Below are 22,864 nucleotides of genomic sequence, written 5' to 3'. Positions count from 1 at the left end.
TTCATCAGTAGGAAACTGAAGGATCCTGAGACAAGGTGGGCAACTATCGAAAGAGAATGCTTTGCTATTGTGTGGGCACTGAAGAAGTTTAGGCCATACTTGTATGGTTCTACTTTTGTTATTCAGACTGACCACCAACCCTTGAGATGGTTAATGCAAATGAAAGGGGAAAATCCAAAACTATTGAGATGGTCAATCTGCCTGCAAGGGTTTGATTTCACCATTGAGCACAGGTCAGGGTGTCACCATCAAAATGCTGATGGACTCTCTAGGATGTATATCATCGACTAGAGGTATGAGGTTCATCCAGGAGTGGATTAAATCCTCCTGTCCCTTAGTCTGGGGGGGGCGAGTGTTAGGGAGAATTCTCTGGTTAGGCTGAATTTCCCTACCTAGTGAGTCCCCCAGCAGCTTTGCTGGATTTCTGGGGTTTAATTTTTTTCTCCTGCCAAGAGTGAGACTCTTTTACCCTCACTCTTGGACATGTTGAAGTGTGTTTTCTTGGTTAAACCTTGTGTTGAATGGGCTATGGGGTCTTTTACTCCATAGGGCCTCATGTATTTTTGTGATGTGGGTCACACAGCACCCTCTGTGCCGTGACCCAGGGGTGTCCTAGGGACTCCCCAACATAGACTCCATACCCTGGGACTGACTACTGTCTCCCAGGGCATGTAAAGTCACCAAAGACTTTGCTAGTCTTGAATCCTGAACAGAACCAGTACAAACCATCATATTGTGGACGTACTGGCTGGGGCAATTCGATTGCCCCAGGGTCTGTTAGTCGAGGGGGCACGTCTCCGTCCCCCCTGATCGAGTTTTGGCTGGTGGCAGTGGAAACTACTTTTTATATTCGACCGCGAATATTTCCCTATGGGATTTCCCATTGTTTTAGGCTAACACATTTAATTATTTATTTACGGTAGCCTTAAACATACCGCCGGTTTATATATTTATTTTTATAACTCCGGTTGGGACTTTTTGCCAAAACTTGATTCTAAAATGGCGTTGGTGTTCGCCTCTGTAACTCTGACCCAAAGTGGAGCCCTTTGTTCCACTTTTGGCGGGCTTCTCCACAGAAGCCCTCCAAAGTGGTGCCACTCTGTCTGGGGTACTTAGGAGGGGTGGAGGGGGATTTAGGCACCCTGGACTGAGTTACCTTGGTAACTCAAGTCGCACTCCGTCCTGATTGGCCCAAGTGGTGAGCCGCCCGGCTCACCACTTAGCATGTTTGAGTGACAGCTAGGCTGGGTGAATGGGGGTTTGCTGCATAAAAGCAGGGCTTTGGGGACTGGGACTTCAGAAGTCGCCACAGGACCAAGAATCCGACGAGGGAAGAGCTGAGCCGACCTGCTTCGACGACACCACCCGGTGGAGCCCTGCTGAACCGTCTCACCACTTTTTCCCGACGACCGAGGAGAACTCTTAACGGAGTGGCTCCTTCCCTTGACTGGTGGGGACAACCAGTTTTCGCCTTCTTTCCGTCCTTTTGAGGTATCTCGTGGCCGCCTTGCCTGTGCCAAGCACCCCGGCATCCGGAATACCACACTTTACCCCCATACCGCGAAAGTCGGTACCAACCCTTGAACCGGAGGACTCCGCGGCTGGTTTCTTCCCGGGCAGTGCTACGACCTTTCTCTTCTGCTCTTCAGCGAGATATTCTTCTCCCCTGACCGACGTCGAGCCTTGCTGTCGCTGCCTGGAACAACTGCCCCCGCTGGAGGATCCTTTCCGCTTAAGGTACTGTGTTCCGCCTGGCTTCCCTTGCTACCGACTGTACGGGGTAGATTTAGTCCCCGGCTTTCGAACCTGGGAGTGCCTGGGACACTTTGGCTAAACTTTCTGAGCCACTCTAAACTCTTTTTGACTCTTTGCAAGACTTTGAATCTCTAACTAACAGTGTGATCTTGGGCACATTTTCGCTCCGGCTACTCTAAGAGTGGGCCCTGCCTAGTGACTTTTGCTCACCTGTGACTTTATTCTTCTTTAAGCCTATTGCAAGTGTTCTGGACCTTAGAGTGGTGTGTCTAACCTATTTCTGCTTTTTCTCTCCCTTTCTTGGAAACTACTAGAGTGTCATCTAACGTTAAGCACTCACCTCTGTTTTAATTAAGTGGTGTTAACCTAGAGTTGTCTAGATAGGAGAAAGGATTGAATTTACTTTCAGTATAACTGTGTTGAAGTGCTTTTACTATATTTTTGCTAGAGTGTTTTTAACTTATGTGTATTTTAAATAAATAACTATATACTTTTGAAACCAAGCTCTGGTCAGTGTTTGCTTGTGCTATTGTGTTTTGGTACATATTGTGTATACTTTACATACTGCCTAACTCTTCTTGAGAGAAGTCTGACTGCTCAGCCACAGCTACCAGGTAAATCTGGGTGGTACAGACTGCTACCAAAGGGGTTTACTGCTCTACCTGTAGTCTTAAATCTTTTGCAGTGTTCCCCAAGGGAACTGCACAGGTTTCTGCCTAACAGTATTATTCTAAATCTAGGTGCTGCCCCATCGCATCTAAGCTAAATGTATTATTCTGAACCTAGGTGCTGCCCCATCGCATTTTAGCTAAATGTATTATTCTGAACCTAGGTGTTGCCCCACTGCATTTTAGCTAAATGTTTTCTTCTGAATCTAGGTGTTGCATTTTAGCCAAATGTATTATTCTGAACCTAGGTGTTGCCCCACTGCATTTTAGCTAAATGTTTTCTTCTGAATCTAGGTGTTGCATTTTAGCCAAATGTATTATTCTGAACTTAGGTGTTACCCCACTGCATTTTAGCTTAAGTGTTCTACCTGAACCTAGGTGCTGCCTTATAGGCTTGCCCCTACCCAAATCAAAATAGCTATCTGCAAGCCATAGCCTATGCTGCTCATCCAGCTCCAAAACTCAGCCCACCAGCACCGCGTACCCTCGTAGTCAGACCATGATCACCTGGTTCGTTCTTATCATGTTCCCCTTCTGCGTCACGCTGGACAACGTACCTTGCAGCAGTAATAGTTACATAACCTACAAGGACGGCCTAGCCAAACTTGGATGTCCAAGACATTACCTCATCCCCTGCCCCACACCCTTCCTACCACCTTTGCCCCCCCCTTCCCACCCACTCACAACTTGCCCTCTACTTCCCCCATAAACATTGGCCTCCCAGCCAACGCTGACATAACCCACAACCGCTTTAGACCGAGTGCTCTAGGCAGCGCCTCACCCATTACTAAGCCTAACCACACCAAACTGAGCACTAAGCCCCTCGCCCCACCGAAGCCCCCCTGGACCGACCCCCCTCTATCACTCCTAACCTCACAGCCCGTAACAATAGACTAGGCACTAGACTCCCCACCACAACTAGTAGGCCGACTGCCAAATCCAACACCAAAACCAACAAGAAGCAGAAGGCACCCATTTAAGCTCAAACCACTCCCACTAAAAGGAGCCTTACTTAATGTCAGATCCCTTGCTGCCCACCGTACAGAAATCGCCAACATCATTCTAACCAATGATCTTGACTTCCTAGCCTTAACAGAAACCTGGCTTGAAGCGTCCGGACCATTCTTATCGCTAGCCATCCCTGACAAATACTCCATCCTCAGAGCTGATAGACCCAACGCCAGGGGAGGAGGCGTAGCGATCATCTCTAAATCTTCCTTAGACTTCAGATCAGTCTCCTCAGTGTCACTCAAATCCTGCGAGCTACTTACAGTCAAGTTGCAATCCTCCCCCACAAGCACAATCACCTTTCACCTCATATATAGCCCCCCAGATCCCCCTGGGGTCTTTGAAGAAGACATCACATCTCTCATTGCTGAAAACTCCAAGCCATCAGCACAAATTATTGTCCTCGGAGACCTTAACCTTGGCTACCGCAACGCTAATGACGCACCTGTTGCATCCTTAGCTAATGCCCTAACAGAACATGGCTTTGCACAATTTAATGTCCTCCCCACTCACCAGAAAGGCAGAATTATCGATTGGGTAGCGACCTACAACTGCAACACAATCTGTAAGGACCCCCAACCTCTGGCATGGACGGATCACTACCTCATCCTTCTTGAGGTTAACATTAATCATGTAGTTCCCTAAAATATGCCCCATGGCACCAGCCTGCCCTACCAGAAACAAACGCAACATTACTACTGAGGCCCTCCTAACCCTGGGTCTACCCACCCTCAACACACTTCCAGCCAATGCTGATCTTAACCTACTGATTGACACCTTCAATGACTCCATGGCCAATGCGATGGACAACATTGCCCCTCTGAAACTGCGCAAAGATAAACCAAGAGCTCATCTGAACTCGTGGTACACCCCTGAACTCAAGTTACTCAGAAAAAAGAAAGCTAAGGCACAACTCACATGGAAAAGCAATCCCTCTGCGGAAAATAAATCAAATCTCACGAATATATCTTCTTTATATAAAAGTGAGATAATTCGATCAAAAAAGATGCATACAGCGTCAGGATTGACCAAGCAGGGTCCTCCACTAAAGAATTATTTAAAATTCTAAAAGAATTTGAAAATCCCAACCCACCCACAGACACCTGCTTAAAAGACAAACCTTGGTGCACCAGCATCCAAAACGCCCTTAGCAACAAAATCATAGGACTCCAAACCAAAATTGAAGAGACACGCCAACAACTCTCCAACAAGTCTACCAATCCTGTCTCACCAACGCCCCTCGATACCAAATCGGGCTTCACGTTCAACAAAGTAACTACGGTAGAAGTTCAAAAAATCATCACCTCCTTAAAACCCTCGAACTGCAAAGGGGATAGCTGTCCCGCCCAGAGCCTAAAAGATGCAGCTAGAGAGGTATCCGTTAGGCAGAATCCTGAGCAGTTCCTTTGGGAAACACTGCAAAAATATTAAGACAACAGGAGAAGCAGTAAACCCAATTGGTAGCAGTCTGCACCACCCAGATTTACCTGGTAGCTGTGGCTGAGCAGTCAGACTTCTCTGAAGAAGAGTAGGGCAGTATGCAGAATATACACAATAGGGCCAAAACACAGTAGAGCAAAGAAACACTGACCAGAGCTTTATATAAAAAGTATATAGTTATTTATTTAAAACACACTTTAGGTAATACACTAGCACTCTCAATGAAAAGTAATCTAAAACACAGTCAGGTAAGTGTATACACCTCCCTTGATAACTATCAGACAAGTCCGAGTTAAAGCACAACTATTTGTTAAGCAAAAGTGAGCGCTCAACCTAGATGGCACTCCAATAGTTTAGGTTAAAAAGGGAGAGAAAAGGCAGAGCATAAAATAAAACAGTTCCCAACACTTAAGAGTTCAGAGCAAGGGGAGAAAGGCAGGTTATACTGTAGAGCCAAAGTTCATAGGCCAGGCCCACTTTAAATGGATCAAGCGAAATGTGCCCAGGATCACACGGTTTAAAGTGCAGTGAAAGTCTTTGCAGAGTGTTCAAAAGAGGTTGGGGTGATTCAAAAGATATAGTTAGGTCTGGAACCAACCCAGTATAGAAGCCAAGGATTTAAGGGTCACCTTTAGCAATCTGTAGAAAGGGAGGCCAGGCAGGACACAGTACCTTAAAGAGAAAGGAAGCTCCAGCGGGGGCAGTTGTTCCTGGCAGTGGTTGCAGTTCGTTGTTTCGACCAAGGTAAGAGAGGATCTCGGCGAGGAGGAAACTTGGAGTCGTTGCACTGCACAGGGATGAAACCAGCCACGGAGTTCCCGATTTAAAAGGTGCGGCCCTTTTATTTGCAGTCAAATATGGTGAGCTTGGCAATACGGCTGCTGGGGTGCTTGGCACGGGCGATTCGACCAAGGGCCGTCTTTGGAAGGCGAAAAGGGTGAACTGGTTGGTCCCACCAGCTCAGAGGAAGAAGACTCATCCAGCAGATTCTTCTTAGGTCCTGTGGCGACTTCTGAAGTTCCAGTCCCAAAGGCCCTGCTTTTATGCAGAAAAACCCCCATTCATCAGCCTAGCTGTCAATCACACATGCTAAGTGGTGAGCCGGGCGGCTCACCACTGGGCCATCAGAGTAGAGTGCGACTTGGGTTGCTAAGGCAACGCAGTCCAGGGTGCCAATTCCCCCCTCCACCCTTCCTGTGGAACCCAGACAGAGTGGCACCACTTGGAGGGCTTCTGTGGAGATATTCCACCGGAATATTCTCCATGGGATTTTCCCATTCATTTTAAACGCACCACTTTTTGGTGCAATGTTAAAGATACCGCCGGTTTATTTATTTAATATTAAATCACTGGTTGGGTCTTTTTGCCAGAACTCTATTCTAAAATGGCGTTTGTGTCCGTCTCTGTAACTCTGACCAAGGTCGAGCCCTTTGTTCCACTATTTCAGCAGTCCACCTCCCGGTGCAGAAACTGACCCGCTAAACCGCTTGGGGCTCACCACCCAAGAGTGGGAATTGCACACAGACTCCTTGTTGCCCCTGTTCCAGCGTTCTGGGTTTGCAGACTTTGATTTGTTTGCATCCCCTATGAATTCCAAGCGCCCCCAGTTGGCTTCATGGGCAGGACGGTGTCAGGGGGGTCTCTGGGAGATGCCTTCCAGATCTTTTAGCACAGCCGCTGGTGTTCTGCGTTCCCACCCACCCTTCTGCTCCAATGGACCTGCTGCAATTTTCAGGCCTTGGTGGGTTGCAGCCTCATCCTGATTGCCCACCACTGGCCTTGGAGACCCTGGTTTTTTCAGATTTGCTGCAGTTGTGCTCCCAGGGTCCCGTCCACCTTCCCATCTCCAGCGGGGGATTCCTGACTCATCAGTGCGTGAGTGGTGGAGCATCGGGACCTAGCCAGCTAGCGGCCTGGTTCCTGACCAGCTGAGGCTTTAATATGCTAAATTTTCAGATGACCACTGCGACGACATTAAGCAGGCCAGGAAGCCTCCGACTCGGTCCCAGTATAAGATTAAATGGACTAGGTTTTGCCATTGAGCTCTGGACAAGGGTCTGGACCCTGTCACCTGTCCTGGATGACGTACTGGCCTTTTCAGCACACCTTAAGGGGTTGCCTAGGCTTTTTCTGCCAGTGCATAGGCTACACCCAGTTTGGGACCTCAATGTGGTTCTTGCAGCTTTGCAGCGCAAGCCTTTCCAGCCAATGGCCTCTGTGGAAATCCTCTTGGTGACACTAAAGACAGTTTTACTGGTGGCTCTCACCTCTGCACGTAGGGTTAGTGAGCTGCAGGCGTTGTCCTTGTGCAAGCCCTTCACCATGTTTCACAATGACAAGGTCATCTTCCACACACGCCCAAACATCTTGCCCAAGGTAGTGTCTCCATTTCATCTGAATCAAGAGTTCTGCCAGCAGGTGTTCTTCCCGGACCCGCAGCCGGAGGCAGAGAGGGCCCTGCATTCCTTGGGCCTCAAGGGTCCTCAAGTTTTCCCTCTTGGACGAAATCCTTCAGGAATTCCGAGGCATTGTTTGTTACTTTTGGGTACTCCTCCCCCGTCGCTCCAGCTTCCATGGCTTCCATCGCCCGTTGGATGTTCAGGCCATTTTGGAGGCATACACGGCCATGGGCAGACCTATTCCTGAGGGGATTCATGCCCATGCAGTCAGAACTAAGCCCACGGCTGTCGCGTTTCAGAGACCTGCTTCTTGGGGTGTCACCAGCAAGGTGGCTACTTGTACCACTCAGTCGGCCTTCTGTCATCACTATTCCCCTGATACCAGCTCCAGGCGTGATGCAGAGTTCGGTTAGGTGGTTCTGAAGAACCTTTTTTGCTTTGTCCTATATATGAAGCAGCTTGTCACGGCTCCACCCTATGTTCTTTTTCAGTGGAATCACCCACAAGGATGGAGGAAAGGGGGCGGGACATATGAGTAATTAAAGTTACTCACCATAGTGACTAGGGTACTCATTGACCCCTTTCCTCCATACTTCCCACCCACCTTTCCCCGCTTGTATGCCATGGGCTAATATGTAATAAGTGTTGCCAGGTATCGAAGCACTGTACTGAATTTAAAGGGGAAGCTCAATTGTTCGCTGCCAAAGGTTCCGGCACCGTCCCCATGTTGGGTGACGCCCACAAGAATGGAGCATAGGGGACTATGGACTATGAGTACTCTAGTCACTATGCTGAGTAACTTTAATTTACTGCTCTTGTCCAACCCTTTCCAATGCTGACAGCAAACCTGGTCATATCCATCAAGGTGAGATTAACCTTTTGCCACACCCGTTGGTTTTGGGGAGACACTGGAATAGTCTGGTGAAAAAAGTATGTTTTCATCTAGAAATGTGTTCATTTCAATTGATGCACATTGTGCCCCATTGTCCCTTAGCTTTTTTGGAAAACCTTTCCAGCAAAACACCACTCCCTTACTATGGATTTCATGCTGCATTCAATGTTAAAGCTAATGAGAGCAACTGTCCACCAACATGATGATTTACACATTCTGAGCACTTTTCCAATTAAAGTTATTCTAACAAATTCAGGGCAACCTTACACCACAGAAGTGTAGGGCCTTTGGGAATTACCTTAGGGGTGGACCTGCTGGTCCAAACTATTATGAGGGCCTTCTTAAAATCAGGGTAGAGGAGCATTGCTTTACCAGGACCTGACTGGAGGCAATGCTGGTCGGCTGCAATGGTTGTCCTCTAACCTACAGGGTGCTGCACTTGTTCGTAGAGGTCTTGGCTTCAACGATCTGTCGAATGGCTCCTGGAGTCCCCCTTTTATCCAGGATTTGGACTGGAATCGCCACCAGTCGTCAAGATCTGCACCATTGAAGCTGGAAGGGGCTTTGCAATCATGGACACTCAGTGGCCAAACATTGTTCCCAGCAACAGACACTCTCGGGCACGGATGTGGACCGGGCCAGACAGTCCCAGCCCCTACATCCGGCCACACACTGACTGCCAATTTGTCTGGGAAAGGTCTTTCTATATGTGCCAATACCAGACCTGAGAGGGCAGGAAGAAGCCCAAAAGGCAACATGGCCAAATAAAGGGCAGGCAAAAATCTAATGGCATGCTCATTTCAGATTATGTGCTAATGTTTATGGTATAATGCGGTAAAATTCAAAAGTGCATTAGTAAAAAGTTAAAAACACAGTAGTAAAATATTCGTTGCCAGCAGCCCATCCTGGACACATTGTATTTGTACTCACAAAGTTGCAAAGGGCAAAGTTAGAAGGATACAAAGTATCCCAAGCGCACTTCACTTTAAGGTGATGCATGCAGTTTTAAAAATGCAAAGAAATTCTCAAAGTGAGGCATAGTCTCCCAGTACGGATTGTTTGATGGGCTGTTTTCCAATAAAACATTTTCACAAAGCAAGTGAAGTGGTCTCCAAAAAGTCAGGTCAGCAGTCAAAATAAAGCAGAAAGAAAGGGTGTCCCATAGATGTCTAAGAGAGAAAAGCATCACAAAGTAAACCTTTCCTAACACCCGCCTCTGCACCTATGGTCTACGGAGCAAGCGAAGAAACACTACCCAACCCCCTTGGATCTCGCTTTCTTGTTCACCCATGCCTCCCACAAGAGCTTGATGGTGCAGGAGGCAACACACAATTTGAAGACGTCCACCTTTCCTTCTCCCTGAGAGAGAGTAAGAGACTGGATGCATGCAGTGTTAGATTTTCTTTTTTCACCTTTTCCTCAATAGATTCCTATGGGACCCCCAGCATGTTTGCTTATTGTTTTTAACCCTCTCCTGATTTTTAGAGGTCAGTAAAGCTTCTGTTTTGCTCATTGTTATAGGGAAACCGACTAGTCCCTAAGACTGTCAGTAATGAGAGCCTTTGTCTCTTTTGGAATCCTTGTTTTACAATTGCACATATCAGCTTTCAGTGAAGTGCAGTTAGTATACTTTGTATCCTTAACTTTTTACCTGATGACTTTTTGGTTACTTGGTGACAGCAGTGTGATTTTCACCATTTTTATGATATTGTTCTTGTTCAATTGTGCACTTACTGCGAATGGCAACTAAAGGTGGCTGGCACCCTAAAAGGGCTGTGCCATGAGGTTTTCGCTTTGGCCTTCTTCCTGCCTTTTTGGTTCAGAAAATGCCATAAGGTAACCCCTCTCCCGGTTCTAGCTTCTGCTTTCGTGGGAAAGCGGGCTTTGTGTGTGTGAGCCAGAGGAGGGGGCTGGGACTGTCTGGTCCAGATCCACATCCTTTGGCGCCCGAAAGTCTGTTGCCAGACGGATGCGATGACCAGTGGTTGTCCAGGATTGGACAACCATAGGCTGTTTGAATGTTGCAGATCCTTATTATTGGTGTGCTTAAGCTAGCTCCCAGGCTGAATCTTGGATAAAAGCAGGGCTCCTGCTGTTTACCAATCATAGTTGAAACCAAGTTTGCTAAGAAGAAGAGCAGCCCTCTGACGATCCGACGGCGACCCCTGCAGCTGACCAGCATCAACTCCAGTGATTGGCCCTGATCTCAAAAGACCCTTCTTGGAGCTTCCTCTCTTGGACCTGTGGGAGCAACCATTCTCAACACTTGCTCGCTGATCCACACCTTGGTATCCTTCGCAAGTGTTTCTGGACCACCCAGTGGACTGACCAACTCCCTTTTGGGCTACCGCGCTGCATCCATTGCCATTCCGAGTGGAGCCTTGGTACTCGCAGGATCTTCTGCTTATGCCAGAAGTCACTTACCCTCACAATTTCAGCCTTCTCGCGACAAGGGGTGCTGATCTGGGGCTGCTTCTGTGTTCACCTCTGGAAGGTTACCTCCCTACAGTGGTGACCTCCGCTGGAGCCATCCTGCTGCAATCCCGTGAGGCATCCTGAAGGGTCTGCACTGCTGAGGTCTGCATCTTTTCTTCGTCTGGAGTTATTTTTCAAGAAGTCGCCTGGAACAGTCTGGTGAGAACCGTGACCAGCTCCCAACATGAAGTGTCTTCTGTACCCACAAACCCTGGGCTCCCCTCACCTGAACCAAGGACAGAAGAGTGAAGCCAAGACCTTCAGTGTCACCTGGAACAATCGGAGACCCCACATATCCCTTTGGCAATCCAGTGGCCGATTTGGTGGCTCATACTGCCGACTTGTGAATTCTGCACCCACCTTTTAGATATATTTGTATACTTTATGGCCATTTGAGGAAAGGTCAAGCGGCTCACGCCTGTTAGTCATGAGGCCATGAGGAAACTAGTGTCTGATGGGTTTGAATCATCCGGCATATCAGAAGGTCTAGCTCGGATCATGGAATCCATTGTCAGGGGAATGGAGACGTCGGTAGCAATGAGACACCATGGTTGGTTGCGGCTGTCAGGATTTTCGCCCAATGTCCAAATTTAGATGATGAACATGCCCTTTCATGAAGATGAGCATTTTGGTGTCAAGATGGTCCATACCTTATATACATTTCATTAGTGCAGACAAATGACCAGATTCTTGGGTTACTTGCCACCCTAAATCTAGCCTTCATGGCCTGCCATTAAGAAGCATGTATTCAATGCCCTAGATGCAGAAGTAATGCAGGGCTGCTCCAGTGAGGGGATGGCCTTAGAAGAAGCCCATGAGGATCAGGGCCCAGAAGAAGACTGGAACCCAGCCTGCAACATTTCAGTCTGCAGAATCCCCATGAAAGCTGCTTTGTGTCCTTGGCATTCACAAGACCGATGGGGCCATAGGCTGAGTAACTTCAAGGAGTGGAAAGCTGACTACAGATCAATGGGTCCTGCACATTGTGAGAAAACATTGGTCTTCCCTTCTTGATTTTTGTCCCCTAAACAGCAAAGGCACAAACCTTACCAAACAGAGCAGAGGTGGACAGATGGTCCAAAAAGGCAACATAGACAAGATACCCGGAAAGAACTTACTGGCTTATACTCAGTATTTTCTCATCCCAAAAAGCGGTCAATTTTTGACCAGAGGGGGGCCTAAACAAGTACATGAAAAAAGAAAAAGTAAAGATGGTGACATCGTCACAGATTTTGGGTGCATTAATTTGGGGCGACTGGATTGGTCACTGGATCTCTATGATGTACATTTGCATGTCCCAACCTCGACAATTCTTAAAGTAGCTGCGGTTTGTGGCTGCACACGAGCGCTGACAGTTCATTGCATTGACCTTTGGTCTAACATTGGCCATGGAGACTTTAATAAAGGTAATGCCATATGCCACTTGTGACTGGTGGGTGTGGAAGTATATCCCTACCTCAATGATTGACTGGTAACATTTTCCAGTCAAGAGGGGGTGCTTTCACCATTTCAACAGACAATAGGGTTATTAAACGGTCTGGGTTCCTCCCTGAACCTCTAAGCCAGATTTGGTCCAATCTATGCTGCTACAAATCGTAGGGATAGTGCTGGAGATTACCCAGATGAAGGCTTTCCTGCCACCTACAAGGTTTACAGCAATAAAAGGATCCATGGCCAATTTCAGACTGGGGTGGTCATGCTAACTAGCAGCCTAGTTACTCCTTAGGTGCTCAGGTCCACGTTTGGACCAGCTGAAAGGGTTCTTGGACGATAGGCTACTAGTGAGCATGATTATGGCGAGGAACCAAGCACTACTTTGTCAAGGGACGTATGCTAGCCCAACAGGAACAGGGAGCAAAACACAATGGTGGGTGGGTCCGTTGCGCTCCACCAGTTTTTTGCAGGTCATTATGCATGCATCTGATGGGCTGAGGAACTCGCCTCAATGTTCTGGATGTTCACAAGAGTTGGTCTGCAAAAGTGGGGAGACACGAAAAGCTGCAAGTAATTTGCTGTGTCTTCTGCAGGTATTGAGCAAGACAGTGATGAACTTGACAGACCCACACTTGCCAATCCATGTGTGAAAAGGTGCGGTTCGCTGAAGTTATGCAGGGAGGCATAAGCCCCAGTGGTAATGGATTGCCAGTTGCATCGGGGTTCAGTCATCCCACCTTGCCGGAAAGAGCCATGTGAGGGTGGATACATTCAGAAATCAAGTCTCTTGCATGACTGGACTCTTCACTTCACTGGTGGACCACATCTACGAGGTGTAAGGAGTTCATGAAGTGGACTGCTTTTCCATGATCCTTGCTCTCTTGATTCTGTGCACATTTGCAATGACTTATGCATTTCTTCCGATCCCTCTGCTGCAGACAATGTCGAGGAAGGTTGGGTTCGCAGGTAAAACATGATTTTAGTGACCCTGAGATGGCAACAGAGTATCTGGTTCATGGACCTAGACAACCTTGTTCACGAAGTACAGTGGAGGATCCCTGTGTTCCTGGACCTGCTGATACAGTAGTCTAGCAAGGTGTTTAATCTGGCCTAAGGAGGCTTTCAGCTTGACGTCTGGCTTCTGTATGTCTGTGGTTTCATGCTCCTAATCTGTTTGAAGGAAGTCTGCGGGGAGGTATTACCTAGTCGCGTTATCTATCTTCAGGTGCAAGTCAAAACAGGGGTATTTCTTCTAGATTACCATTGTGGTCCAGTTTTTGAAGGGGCTGGTGATCTGTTAGCCAGCAGCACCATAATTCGAGGTACAGTGGGACCTGCATACAGATTTGATCTGAGAGCTCTATCTTTCGAGCCTATGCATATGAAATGATATGATAATTTATTTATATAGCGCCTATACACAATGTGTCTCAAAGCGCTTCTAGGCAAGGAAGGGTACAAGGGAAAATACGACATTCTTACAGGCTATGAACAGTAAGGATGTGAAATTAACTATCGTACTCGGCCTGACGACATTTCAGATAGTGCAAGTGCTAAGACCTAGATAAGGAAGGGATGGGGAGAGTGGGAAGGAAATGGAAACAGACAGGCGACTGCCTGATGACATTTCTAGTAGAGCCGGAGGAAAACAAAAGGTGAGGGGAGGGGTGCAGAAAGGGAGGGGAGGAACAAAAACAAGTGACTATTGTTCTAGGCCTGACAACATTTCAGATAGTGCTGGAGGGAGTGGGGGGCAACAGTAAGGGCATAGGGGAGCAACAGACGAGGTTGCTATCATAGTAGGTCCAGGCACAATTCTGATAAGGGGAGGAGATAGGAAAAGGGAGAGGGGAGGGTAGGGGAGGAGAGAACAGAGAGTAAGCAGTCAAAAAGAGTGGAGAAGCAAGAGAGGAGAGCGAATAAAATTGCAGAAGTCAGTAGTAACACATAATGTTGCAAGCCAGGATACAAGATGAAGATGGAACAGCATGATTCAGGGCCACCATGAGTACAAGATGCAAAGGAAGTCCAGCATGAGAGTTGCGAAAGGGTGACGCACCGTGAATCAATAAAGTCGATAAAAGTAAAATCCAGCATTGGCCACAAGACAGTGATGGTGAAACCAGAATGCATCAGGCCAGACTCCTGTTTGCAGGAGGGGGGGGGTGCACAAGGGAACAACACGGTGGACCAGAGACGCATAGCTGCAACCTCAAGCTGTTGACATTGAAAACTACCGTTTTAGTGGACATAACTTCGGCCAGGGATGTGAATGAGCTACATGTGCTTCCCGCTGGCGGGCCATTTACTCTAGTTATCAGGGAAAAGACGACTATGGGTAAAGGCAACCTTATTACCGAAAGTGATAAGTGAATTTCACATTTGGCTTGCTTTCCTCCACCGCATGCTTCAAAGGTAGAGAGACTCTATGTAGACTTGATTTTAGGATGCCTTAGCCATTACTTAGCCAGGTTGGATGAATCCAGGATGGATAATCAGCTCTTTGATGTTTGGTCACGCATCCAGGAGGTTGAGTGTTCCCAAAATAACTATTTCCAGATGGATTGCCATCTGCATCAGGCTTTACTATGAAGAAATGCACAGTTTCCCCCAGAGGGGATTGTGGCACATTTTACCAGTGGTTCTGTGGCTACGATCACTTTCCTGAGAAGGGGGTTCCTGTGCAGAAGATCTGTATGGTGGGAAAACTGGTTGAATGCACACATTTGCAAGAACTAAGGCCTGGTTTCAGATCTTAAGGCCGAGGCCTTGCTTTGGAACGTCTGTAGTACAGCACATCTTTGGTTAACGTATATTTTTATCCTACCTGGCGCACCTGAGGCCCCTCCTTCAAAATGTGGCAGGCATTGCTGGGACAGTCTTTCAAAGATAAGAAATCTACAGAGGAGATGGTATCTACTATAGGAACACATTAGGTACAATTCTGGTAAAGTTGATTTTAATGGATATCTTTTCTCCAAAATCCTTAACTGACCATCCTCAGTCACCCCAGAATGCTCCAAGTCTTCTGTCAGGTGGAGTATCTGTGGGACTATTGGGGTCAGAGAGGTCAGTGCCATTTATGCCCTGGACACCGTCATGTCAGTTGAAAGCAGCAAGGATGTGGTAGAAGTACGTCATCTGCATATAGTGCAATCTTATGTTGGGAAGAGCCCACTTGAAGGCCTTTCATCTGTGGGTTCAGTCAGATTTGTTGGGCAAGGGGTTCCATGGCCTGGGTGAAAAGCAGGGAAGAAAGGGAGCATCCCTGTCTGGTTCCACAGGTTAAGGGAATTGGGTCCGATAGGAGGCCATTGACCCTAAGTAGGGTTTTTGGGGACTGGTAGTTCGCTAACACAAGCTTTTAGAAGGTTTGGCCAAAGTGGAAGATTTCAAGGGAGAATCGCATAAACGCCCAATCCACTTTGTCAAATGCTTTGGTTGCGTCTAAGGCCAACAAAGCGAGTTTCCACAAGTCTGGATTTGCATCGTCTATTAGGTTCAGAATTCTACCAATATTGTCCCCTTTCGATCTATGCATTATAAACCACGTCTGCTATGGGTCTATAATGTCTGGGAGGACACCTGCCAAGCGATTTGCCAAGATATTTGAGTAAATATTACCATCAATGTTTAACAGTGAGATGGGCCTGTATGAACTGTTATCCCTGGGGTCTTTACCCGTTTTAAGAATAAGAACTGAAATGGATTCCTGCATGGAAGGGGTGATGGTTGATGAAGTGGCTAAGGAATTAAATAAAGTTGTCAGGGGAGCTATAAACTGGGGGCGGAATATTTTGTAGAAGCATGTTGTGTACCCGAATGGGGCGGGGCTCTGGATTTCAGACTTTTGATGGCTGCCTCAACTTCTTCACCTGAGATTGGGGTCTCGAGGCCTTCTCTCACAGAGTTCTTAAGGCGGGGAAGGGCAGCAATACGCAGGTACTCCCGTTGTTGTTCTTGATTCCTCAGGGATGCCGACATTGTTTCCGAAAGGTGGGAGAAAGTCTGAGTTTGTCCTGTTCTGCGAATTGGACCTTTCCTTGGGGATCACGCAGGCACAGGGTGGTGTTTGTTGCTTTGCTTTGGCGAGTTTGTCCACCAGTAGTTTATTCGCCTTATTGCTTTTGGCATAATACCCTTGCTTGGTTTTAGCTAAGAGATGCTCAGTATCCTCTGCATAGTGCACCACCAGCATTTTTCGAGCCGCTTGTAGTGCCCCTTAGGATTTCAGGGACCAGCCTTTGCGTTTATGGACGACTTCAGCTTTGTGCACTTTGTTTTCCAGCTGTATGCGGGATTGCCGTCTGCGTTTTGTGAAATGCTGCATCTTGGGTGATCATCTCTCCTCGCACCACAACTTTCATAGCATTCCAGGTGTCAGCTGGAGAAGTGTACTCGTTCAGGTTCTCCCTAAAGAAGTTCTTGTTTGTCTTAGCGATGGCGTCTCTTAGTGACATGTCGTTTAGAACTGGATCATAAAGTTGCCATCAGCGCCAGGGAGGAGGGTTGTGGTCATGGACTCGGAGTATCAGGGCGACTGGCACGTGACCAGAGAGCATCCTGGGATTAACGATGATGTCAGCAAAGGCTAGGATTTGGGGAGAGACCAACAGAAGGTCAATTCAGGAGAAGGTTCTGTGCACGTATGAATAGAAAGAGTAATCTCTTTCGTTGGGCTAAAGCACTCTCCATGCTTCCACTACATTCAGGGTTCGGAATAGGTAGAGAAGGCTTGATGCCAGTCTAAAGTCTGTGGCGGTAAGAGGGTGCGATCTGTCCTTCAGTGGGTCGGGGACCCCATTAAAGTTCTTAGGTTTGCAAGCCTGAACGTAGGACTATTAAAAAGTATGTGAATGTCTACAAGACCCCATTACTGGAGAACTACACTTACAGATAAGTAACTTATTAATTGGCATTAAAATGAACTGGAACTGGACTCGGCTGGGTAGTTGCTGCAATATGATGGCCAATTTGGTTTTCACTGTGGCCAACAGCCGTGGAAGGGCTATAACAGTACATGTTGGCATAACCTATTCAACGGTCAGAACTACACTGCCAAATTACATTGAAGGCGAACACTTTCTTAATACGTAATGAAATATGAACTTCTAGTTCATTGAAGTTGCAAAACCTTTATTCAAATACACATCAGTTGGTTGTGGCATCTACAGTTGTTGACAACCAACTTTAACTTCCTTTTAGATAAAGTTCTGTTCATGACGACAGCAGTCGATCTAGTAATTACCGAAGTGCAGGAGCCTGTGAGATTTCTTCTGGAGACCAAAGTCAGAGTTTGCCCACCCAGTGAGCGATTGTTCTGGCCGTTCAGCAAACGAAGTTCAACAGAAAATTTCTTTCTAAAATTAAAACAGGTAATGGTTATCGAAGGAAGAACAGCAATATTTACCACAATTGCATGTTTTTCTCACAGCATGTTCTTGATTGTTTCTCAGTATTTTTACTTGCCAATTATTATTTACTGTCCTCATACTGAGCACAGAAGGTTAAACTGATTGCGCTTCTGAATGTTTTCAGATTTTGTTTGTTTTTTTACAGCTTTTTTTTGTTTACTAAATGGATGAGTCACAAGGTAGTTCTTGGGAGTGCTTACTCAAAACCAATTTCAAATGTGTGATATTACATTTCTAACTTCATGCATTTCAATCTTCATGCAACTCTTGTGTGGGAAATTTTAATACATTAATAAAGGTGACTTTGAGAGTTTAAGGTCTGTTGCAGTGGTCAACGCAAGCACACACGTTTTGCACTTTTTGTCTGTTTTTATTGCTGTAACCAAGAAATGTATACTACAGTAATGTATTCATGTATGAAAGTCTACTTGCTTAGTATACACTTAAATACATTCTAAAGCAGGATAGTTAGCATTTGGTTGGTCTCATAGAAGTAAAGCGACTTGGAAAAAAGCTTTCCTTTGGAAAGGCAATCTTACCTCTGCCGTTTGAAATAATGACCACACTTTCCTTGACGGAACTTGATGGATCTAGGCTTGAGAAATACAGTATTACTGCTATGAGATGGCTTCTGCCCACTGATTACTCATTTTTAGGAATGTATTCCCAGATGCAGGCTTGCTTTGAAACCATTTTTATCCGCCATAAGGGGGAGCGCTGCTGCTCCACTAAGAATTTCTCCAGTGTGCTCTGTGAATCCTTGTCGCCAGAGATATACAGACCCTGCTCCCAAAGTATTTATTTGTTTATTTATTGGAATTTCTACTAAGAGTGACTGGGAGTGTCTTACAAGATTGCCAGGCTCTTCCACGTGATCAGTTGCTGCTTTGTAACGCCACCTCAAATCCTGTGTTTTAAAAAAAAAATTGCTAGATCTTGTGCTTTCCCAAACCACCTATGAACTTAAAGCCCTGAAAAGACTGCAAGAAGCAATTGTGGAAACCATACCAGCGCCATTTGGTGTCGGGATCAAGATCACAATGCTATTCAATGCAGTACTTGTCAGTTGATGCACCACAAGCCATTTGGCCGGCCTTCTTCTTCATGGCCTTAAAGGCAGGAAAATGTTAGGGCGTTATACCTCGCATGTGGCCTTTTTTTACATTGTGTGATTTAGCTAATGTTCCTAATAGGTCGAAGGGTGAAACATCCAATGGTAAGTGGAAGAGTTCCACCCCACAATATCTTCACCCTCCAAACAGTGGCCTCTTCCAGGACACCTTGACATCTGTCTTAAGCCTGAGACTGAGTCAGCGCCTACGGCCTAGTGATAACAGCCAGTCAGGTTCCATCTGTAAAACCTCTTCCAACCCATAGGAATGTTCTGCAGTCTGAGCCAGTGGTGGTGCCCAGGCTTGAACCACCCTCTCTAAATGGTGGAGTCGCTTCTACCTCCTGTCATCACTATGCTCACAAACTCAGTCCCAGGGTCAGGTGCATGTCCTAGTAACTAGTTGCTGCCTTCCTACTTTGCTGCTTCACCAAATATTCAACCCTAGGTGGTGTGATGGTTAAGATGATCCCTGCCTCTAGAAGCCAGTCTCTACAGAGATTTGAAGAATTCATTGATTAAGAAGATTCCCGTTCATTCTGATTAATGACTCTGTCCAATGACCTAGGAGACTGTCCTCTGGAGGTTTATGCTCATTACATACATTGCTGAAATTGATTTTTGCTTTAGAGCAACCTTTGGGTTTGTCAAATACCAGAGCTTGACTTTATGGATGCAATTCACTGTGGGAGTTTAGGCACCTTGCGCTGCACTCTGATCAAGTTGGTAAAATGGTGTGACCCTTAAGTCATGAAAAGCAAACACCTTGGCCTACAGTCTGGAGCATGAGGAACAATGGAAACCTTACATTTCTGAGCCTGTACAGGCACTGTTGGTTAAGACAGCATCCTCAAACTTATTTTTTTTATAAATCGCCTCCACTGCTGCTACAAAAGCAGTTGCTTTTCCATCTGTACCTCCTGATAATCTAGGAGGCTAGATGCCCTTATTTTATATTTTTTGTTATTGCTTGAAACAAACTTCATAAAATTCAGTAATTAAAAAAAATAGTTCTACAAAATGTTTGCAATGAAACAAAAGAAAAAATGCAAAAATATTCAACATGTGCCAAATTAGTTGAACAGTACAATACATGATTTTACATAGTATTCATTCATTGCAGACTGATCAAATTTGGTAAAGATGAAGACCTCCAATTGATAATAAAAGTAGGTGATACATTTATCAGTAGCAATGAGAAGTATCTTCCATATAAAAAAATAAAAAGATATAAATGTGAAGGGAATATAGATAACAAACATCTTGACACGGCTAAAATAAGGGAAATATTATTTATTTCCAAAATCCTGTTCCAGAATGTATGTGGATGCCTTTACATAAAGTTTTATTACACATATGGGTGTCTGACCTTGTGCTCGGAGTGCAGCTTGCTTAGTTAACACACTATTCCCCCTCACTTAAACATCTAGTGAGGGAGACCACAGTTCATTTTCCTTCGTCGAAGCAAACACTATTTGCAGAACATGTAAAAGACAGCAAGGTGGTAGCAACCCAGATCCTAAAGGTTGGATTGGACACAGCCAAATGTGTTACCAGGTCCATGAGCATGGAGACGGTGATTCACAGGTATTCCTAGATGCAGACCTATGTGTTTACTTCAGATGTCCAGGGAAAACTACTGGTTATGTGCTTTTGAAGGAGGAAACTTATTTGGGGCAAAAGTGGATTACACAATTAGGAAATTGAGGACGTCAAAGGCCACTGTGAAGTCCTTGGTGTCAGCGGTATAGCAGAGCTATATTTTCAGAGCTTTTTCTTTTTCTCTTTTCTGCCTTCTCACAGATGTGGGGAAACATTCTTACTGGAAAGGCAGCAAGGAAAGCAACAGATACCTTTTGTCATTTCAAAGGTGGAATAGCACCTCAAGTTTGCATATCTACCAGCCAAGGCCACCTAATGGCCCTCGCTTCAGTGCCCCTTTAAATAGGTTAATTCCAATACTCTATGCTGGTGGGGGATAAGGTTGTATATTTTTACATTAGAAGTGAATGAGCATCACTTCAGATTCCTGGATTTTTCAGGCCATTTACCAGGGATAATACTTTCCTTCACTACACAGTGCTGACAAACTCCTTTCTCTCACTGGACCACCTACAGATAGCCTCTGGTTGGAGGAAGTGTCATTTCTGCGCAACAAGGTTATCAAGGTAGTATCTGTTACAGACAGAGGGAAGGATGATCACTCCAACTACTTTCTGATCCCCAAGAAATGGGGTGATCTGAAACCCATCCTGTCAAGCTGGTTTTCTCGCTTGCACTGTATAAGTTTCTCTCCTGAAGTCTTTTGTAGGAGTAAATGTGGCTGTGATAGCAGCTCTAGAGGTTATAGAACAAGAAGCAGCCCAACCAATCCAGAAGTTAATAGTGAGTTGTCTGGGACCGCTCCCCACGTCACGTTTATGCTTTTCCTGTATTAGCGTGACACAGGGACAGCACAACGCACTGACAGGGGTCGGCTGCAGAGCTGACAAATGCTAGAGATTTTGAAGAACAAGCTGGAGGGTGTCTTCTGGTAGGCAGGATGACACAAAGCAGCAAGTAGTAGGCAGGACCAGACAGGAGGTGGAAAATGGGGAAGCCTGAAGGCAGCAGATTCAGGGGTCCGGTAGAGGATACGAGAGAGGGAGAGAAGAGAGCAAGGAATCCACCCCAAGTAATGACTGGTTAGGGAAAGCAAGATTAACAGAAAAGGGGTAGGAAGAAAAGCCACCTTCCAGGCAAGAGAGGAGGACAAGGATAGAACAACATGAAAGGCAGAACCAAGGATGGGAGTATGGGAGCTATGCTGACAAAGAGGGTTCTGACACACAGTTCTCACCGCAGTACAGACTTAAATAGTCTGAGGCCCTAGCTGATTGGCAGGATGTTGGATATGGTATGGTTATGGTGATGCTCTGGCGTGCTTTTCGTTACTGGGGGGTGGGGAGCGGGGCTACTTCCCCCGACTCAAGCAGACATTTGTGGCGGCTCTTGTGTTCACCCCCCCACTGTGTAGCCCCAGCGACCGCGTCCCCTATGGGCCTGACTTTGTTGCGCCCTGCACCCGGCTCATCAGGCCCACACTATGCAAGACCCTAGTGCGGCTGTAGGTGTCATGCAAGTGGATTGACATGTGGGCACCCATGCTGGACCCTGCGCGCCCCACACATCCTGGAATTTTGCCTACTGAAGCTGTTCTTTCACAAACTCAAGACAGTGATACTTTCCCAGATCTGGCTGTTGTCACTGGCCTCAATATCTCCTTCTTTCACACCCCAATCCACCCAAGCCATCAGTGGTTTGCGATATTAGGCACACACTATCAGTTTTGCTCATTCATTGCCCCAAAAGTGTTAAATTACAAGTTTTGTTTCTTCACTTCTAGATGAATGGTTGCACTGCTTGATTGATGGTTGCATGATCTGATCAACTATTGCATTACTAGTTGTGAGGAACCTGAGGGTGTCCTCACTTCTCTCTCCATCCCACCCCCCTGTATCCTCCTTTTAGGTGGGCAGGGAAAGGCCATTGCTTCTGGATCCTGACCCTGTGAGTGGAAATGTGAGGGAGGGTCACCTGGGTGGAGGGAACCTGGGGAGAGGACGTCCTTAGGTGAGCCATGGTATCCCCCTTCCCTTTTCATAATGAATCCCTCAATTCTTTGTAGGTTACTGTCAGCCCTTTCTCTTTTCTTCTCTCCAAACTTTCCCCCAGAAACGCCACCTTAACACTGGGACGACGAAGAGACAAACTAGGAAGACGCTTCCTCATTTGGTTGAGACAAAAACTTCATTTTGTTAATACAGACACATATCAGCTTCAGCTTTGTACTGGGACGAGGAGGAGGACAACCAGAGTAAGGCAGAGCTACCATTCTAATGGTGAATGGCCTAGTCTTTACTGGAGTCCTCATGGTGGTAACTTTAAAAGCTGACATCCTTTCACAAATGGAGGCAGCTGTGGAAGCAGAATCAGCTGTGGAGGCTGAGGCGACAGCTGGGAAAGCAACTCCAGATCAGCGGTGTGGCAAGCAGAGCGCTCGAGGTTCGTGTATCGATGCAGAGTTTCTGCAGCAGGAAGCGAAGCAAGGGAAAGCTGGAGGCTGGTTAGACCGCGTAAGGGAGACCGGCATGACTGAACTAAGCGGTCAAAGATTCCTGGGCTGCAGGTGGAGCATCGGTGGGGAGCAACGCCACAAAGAGCCGCTGGGAGAGGAAGCAAGGTCCCGCTCGGGAATGTGACAATCCGTCACGGCAGAGTCCTCGCAA

The 22,864-nt window shown here is 46.6% G+C and overlaps 1 protein-coding gene across 5 annotated transcripts in view; it reads left to right on the top strand.

The window, feature by feature from the left end:
- The window catches only part of RABGAP1 (RAB GTPase activating protein 1), a 3,038,993-nt gene that overhangs the window by 840,143 nt on the left and 2,175,986 nt on the right, over nt 1–22,864 (top strand). For all 5 annotated transcript variants that reach the window (XM_069609645.1, XM_069609642.1, XM_069609641.1 and 2 more), the window contains one exon: nt 17,277–17,446. In XM_069609645.1, coding sequence (XP_069465746.1) covers nt 17,277–17,446 — 170 coding nt within the window. The remainder of the gene's footprint in view (nt 1–17,276; nt 17,447–22,864) is intronic.

The sequence above is a fragment of the Ambystoma mexicanum genome, chromosome 8 (assembly GCF_040938575.1).
Source record: "Ambystoma mexicanum isolate Mex_15411 chromosome 8, UKY_AmexF1_1, whole genome shotgun sequence".
NCBI lineage: Eukaryota > Metazoa > Chordata > Amphibia > Caudata > Ambystomatidae > Ambystoma > Ambystoma mexicanum.
The sequence above is the reverse complement of the archived record's forward strand: the minus strand, read 5'-3'. Positions and strand labels throughout refer to the sequence as shown.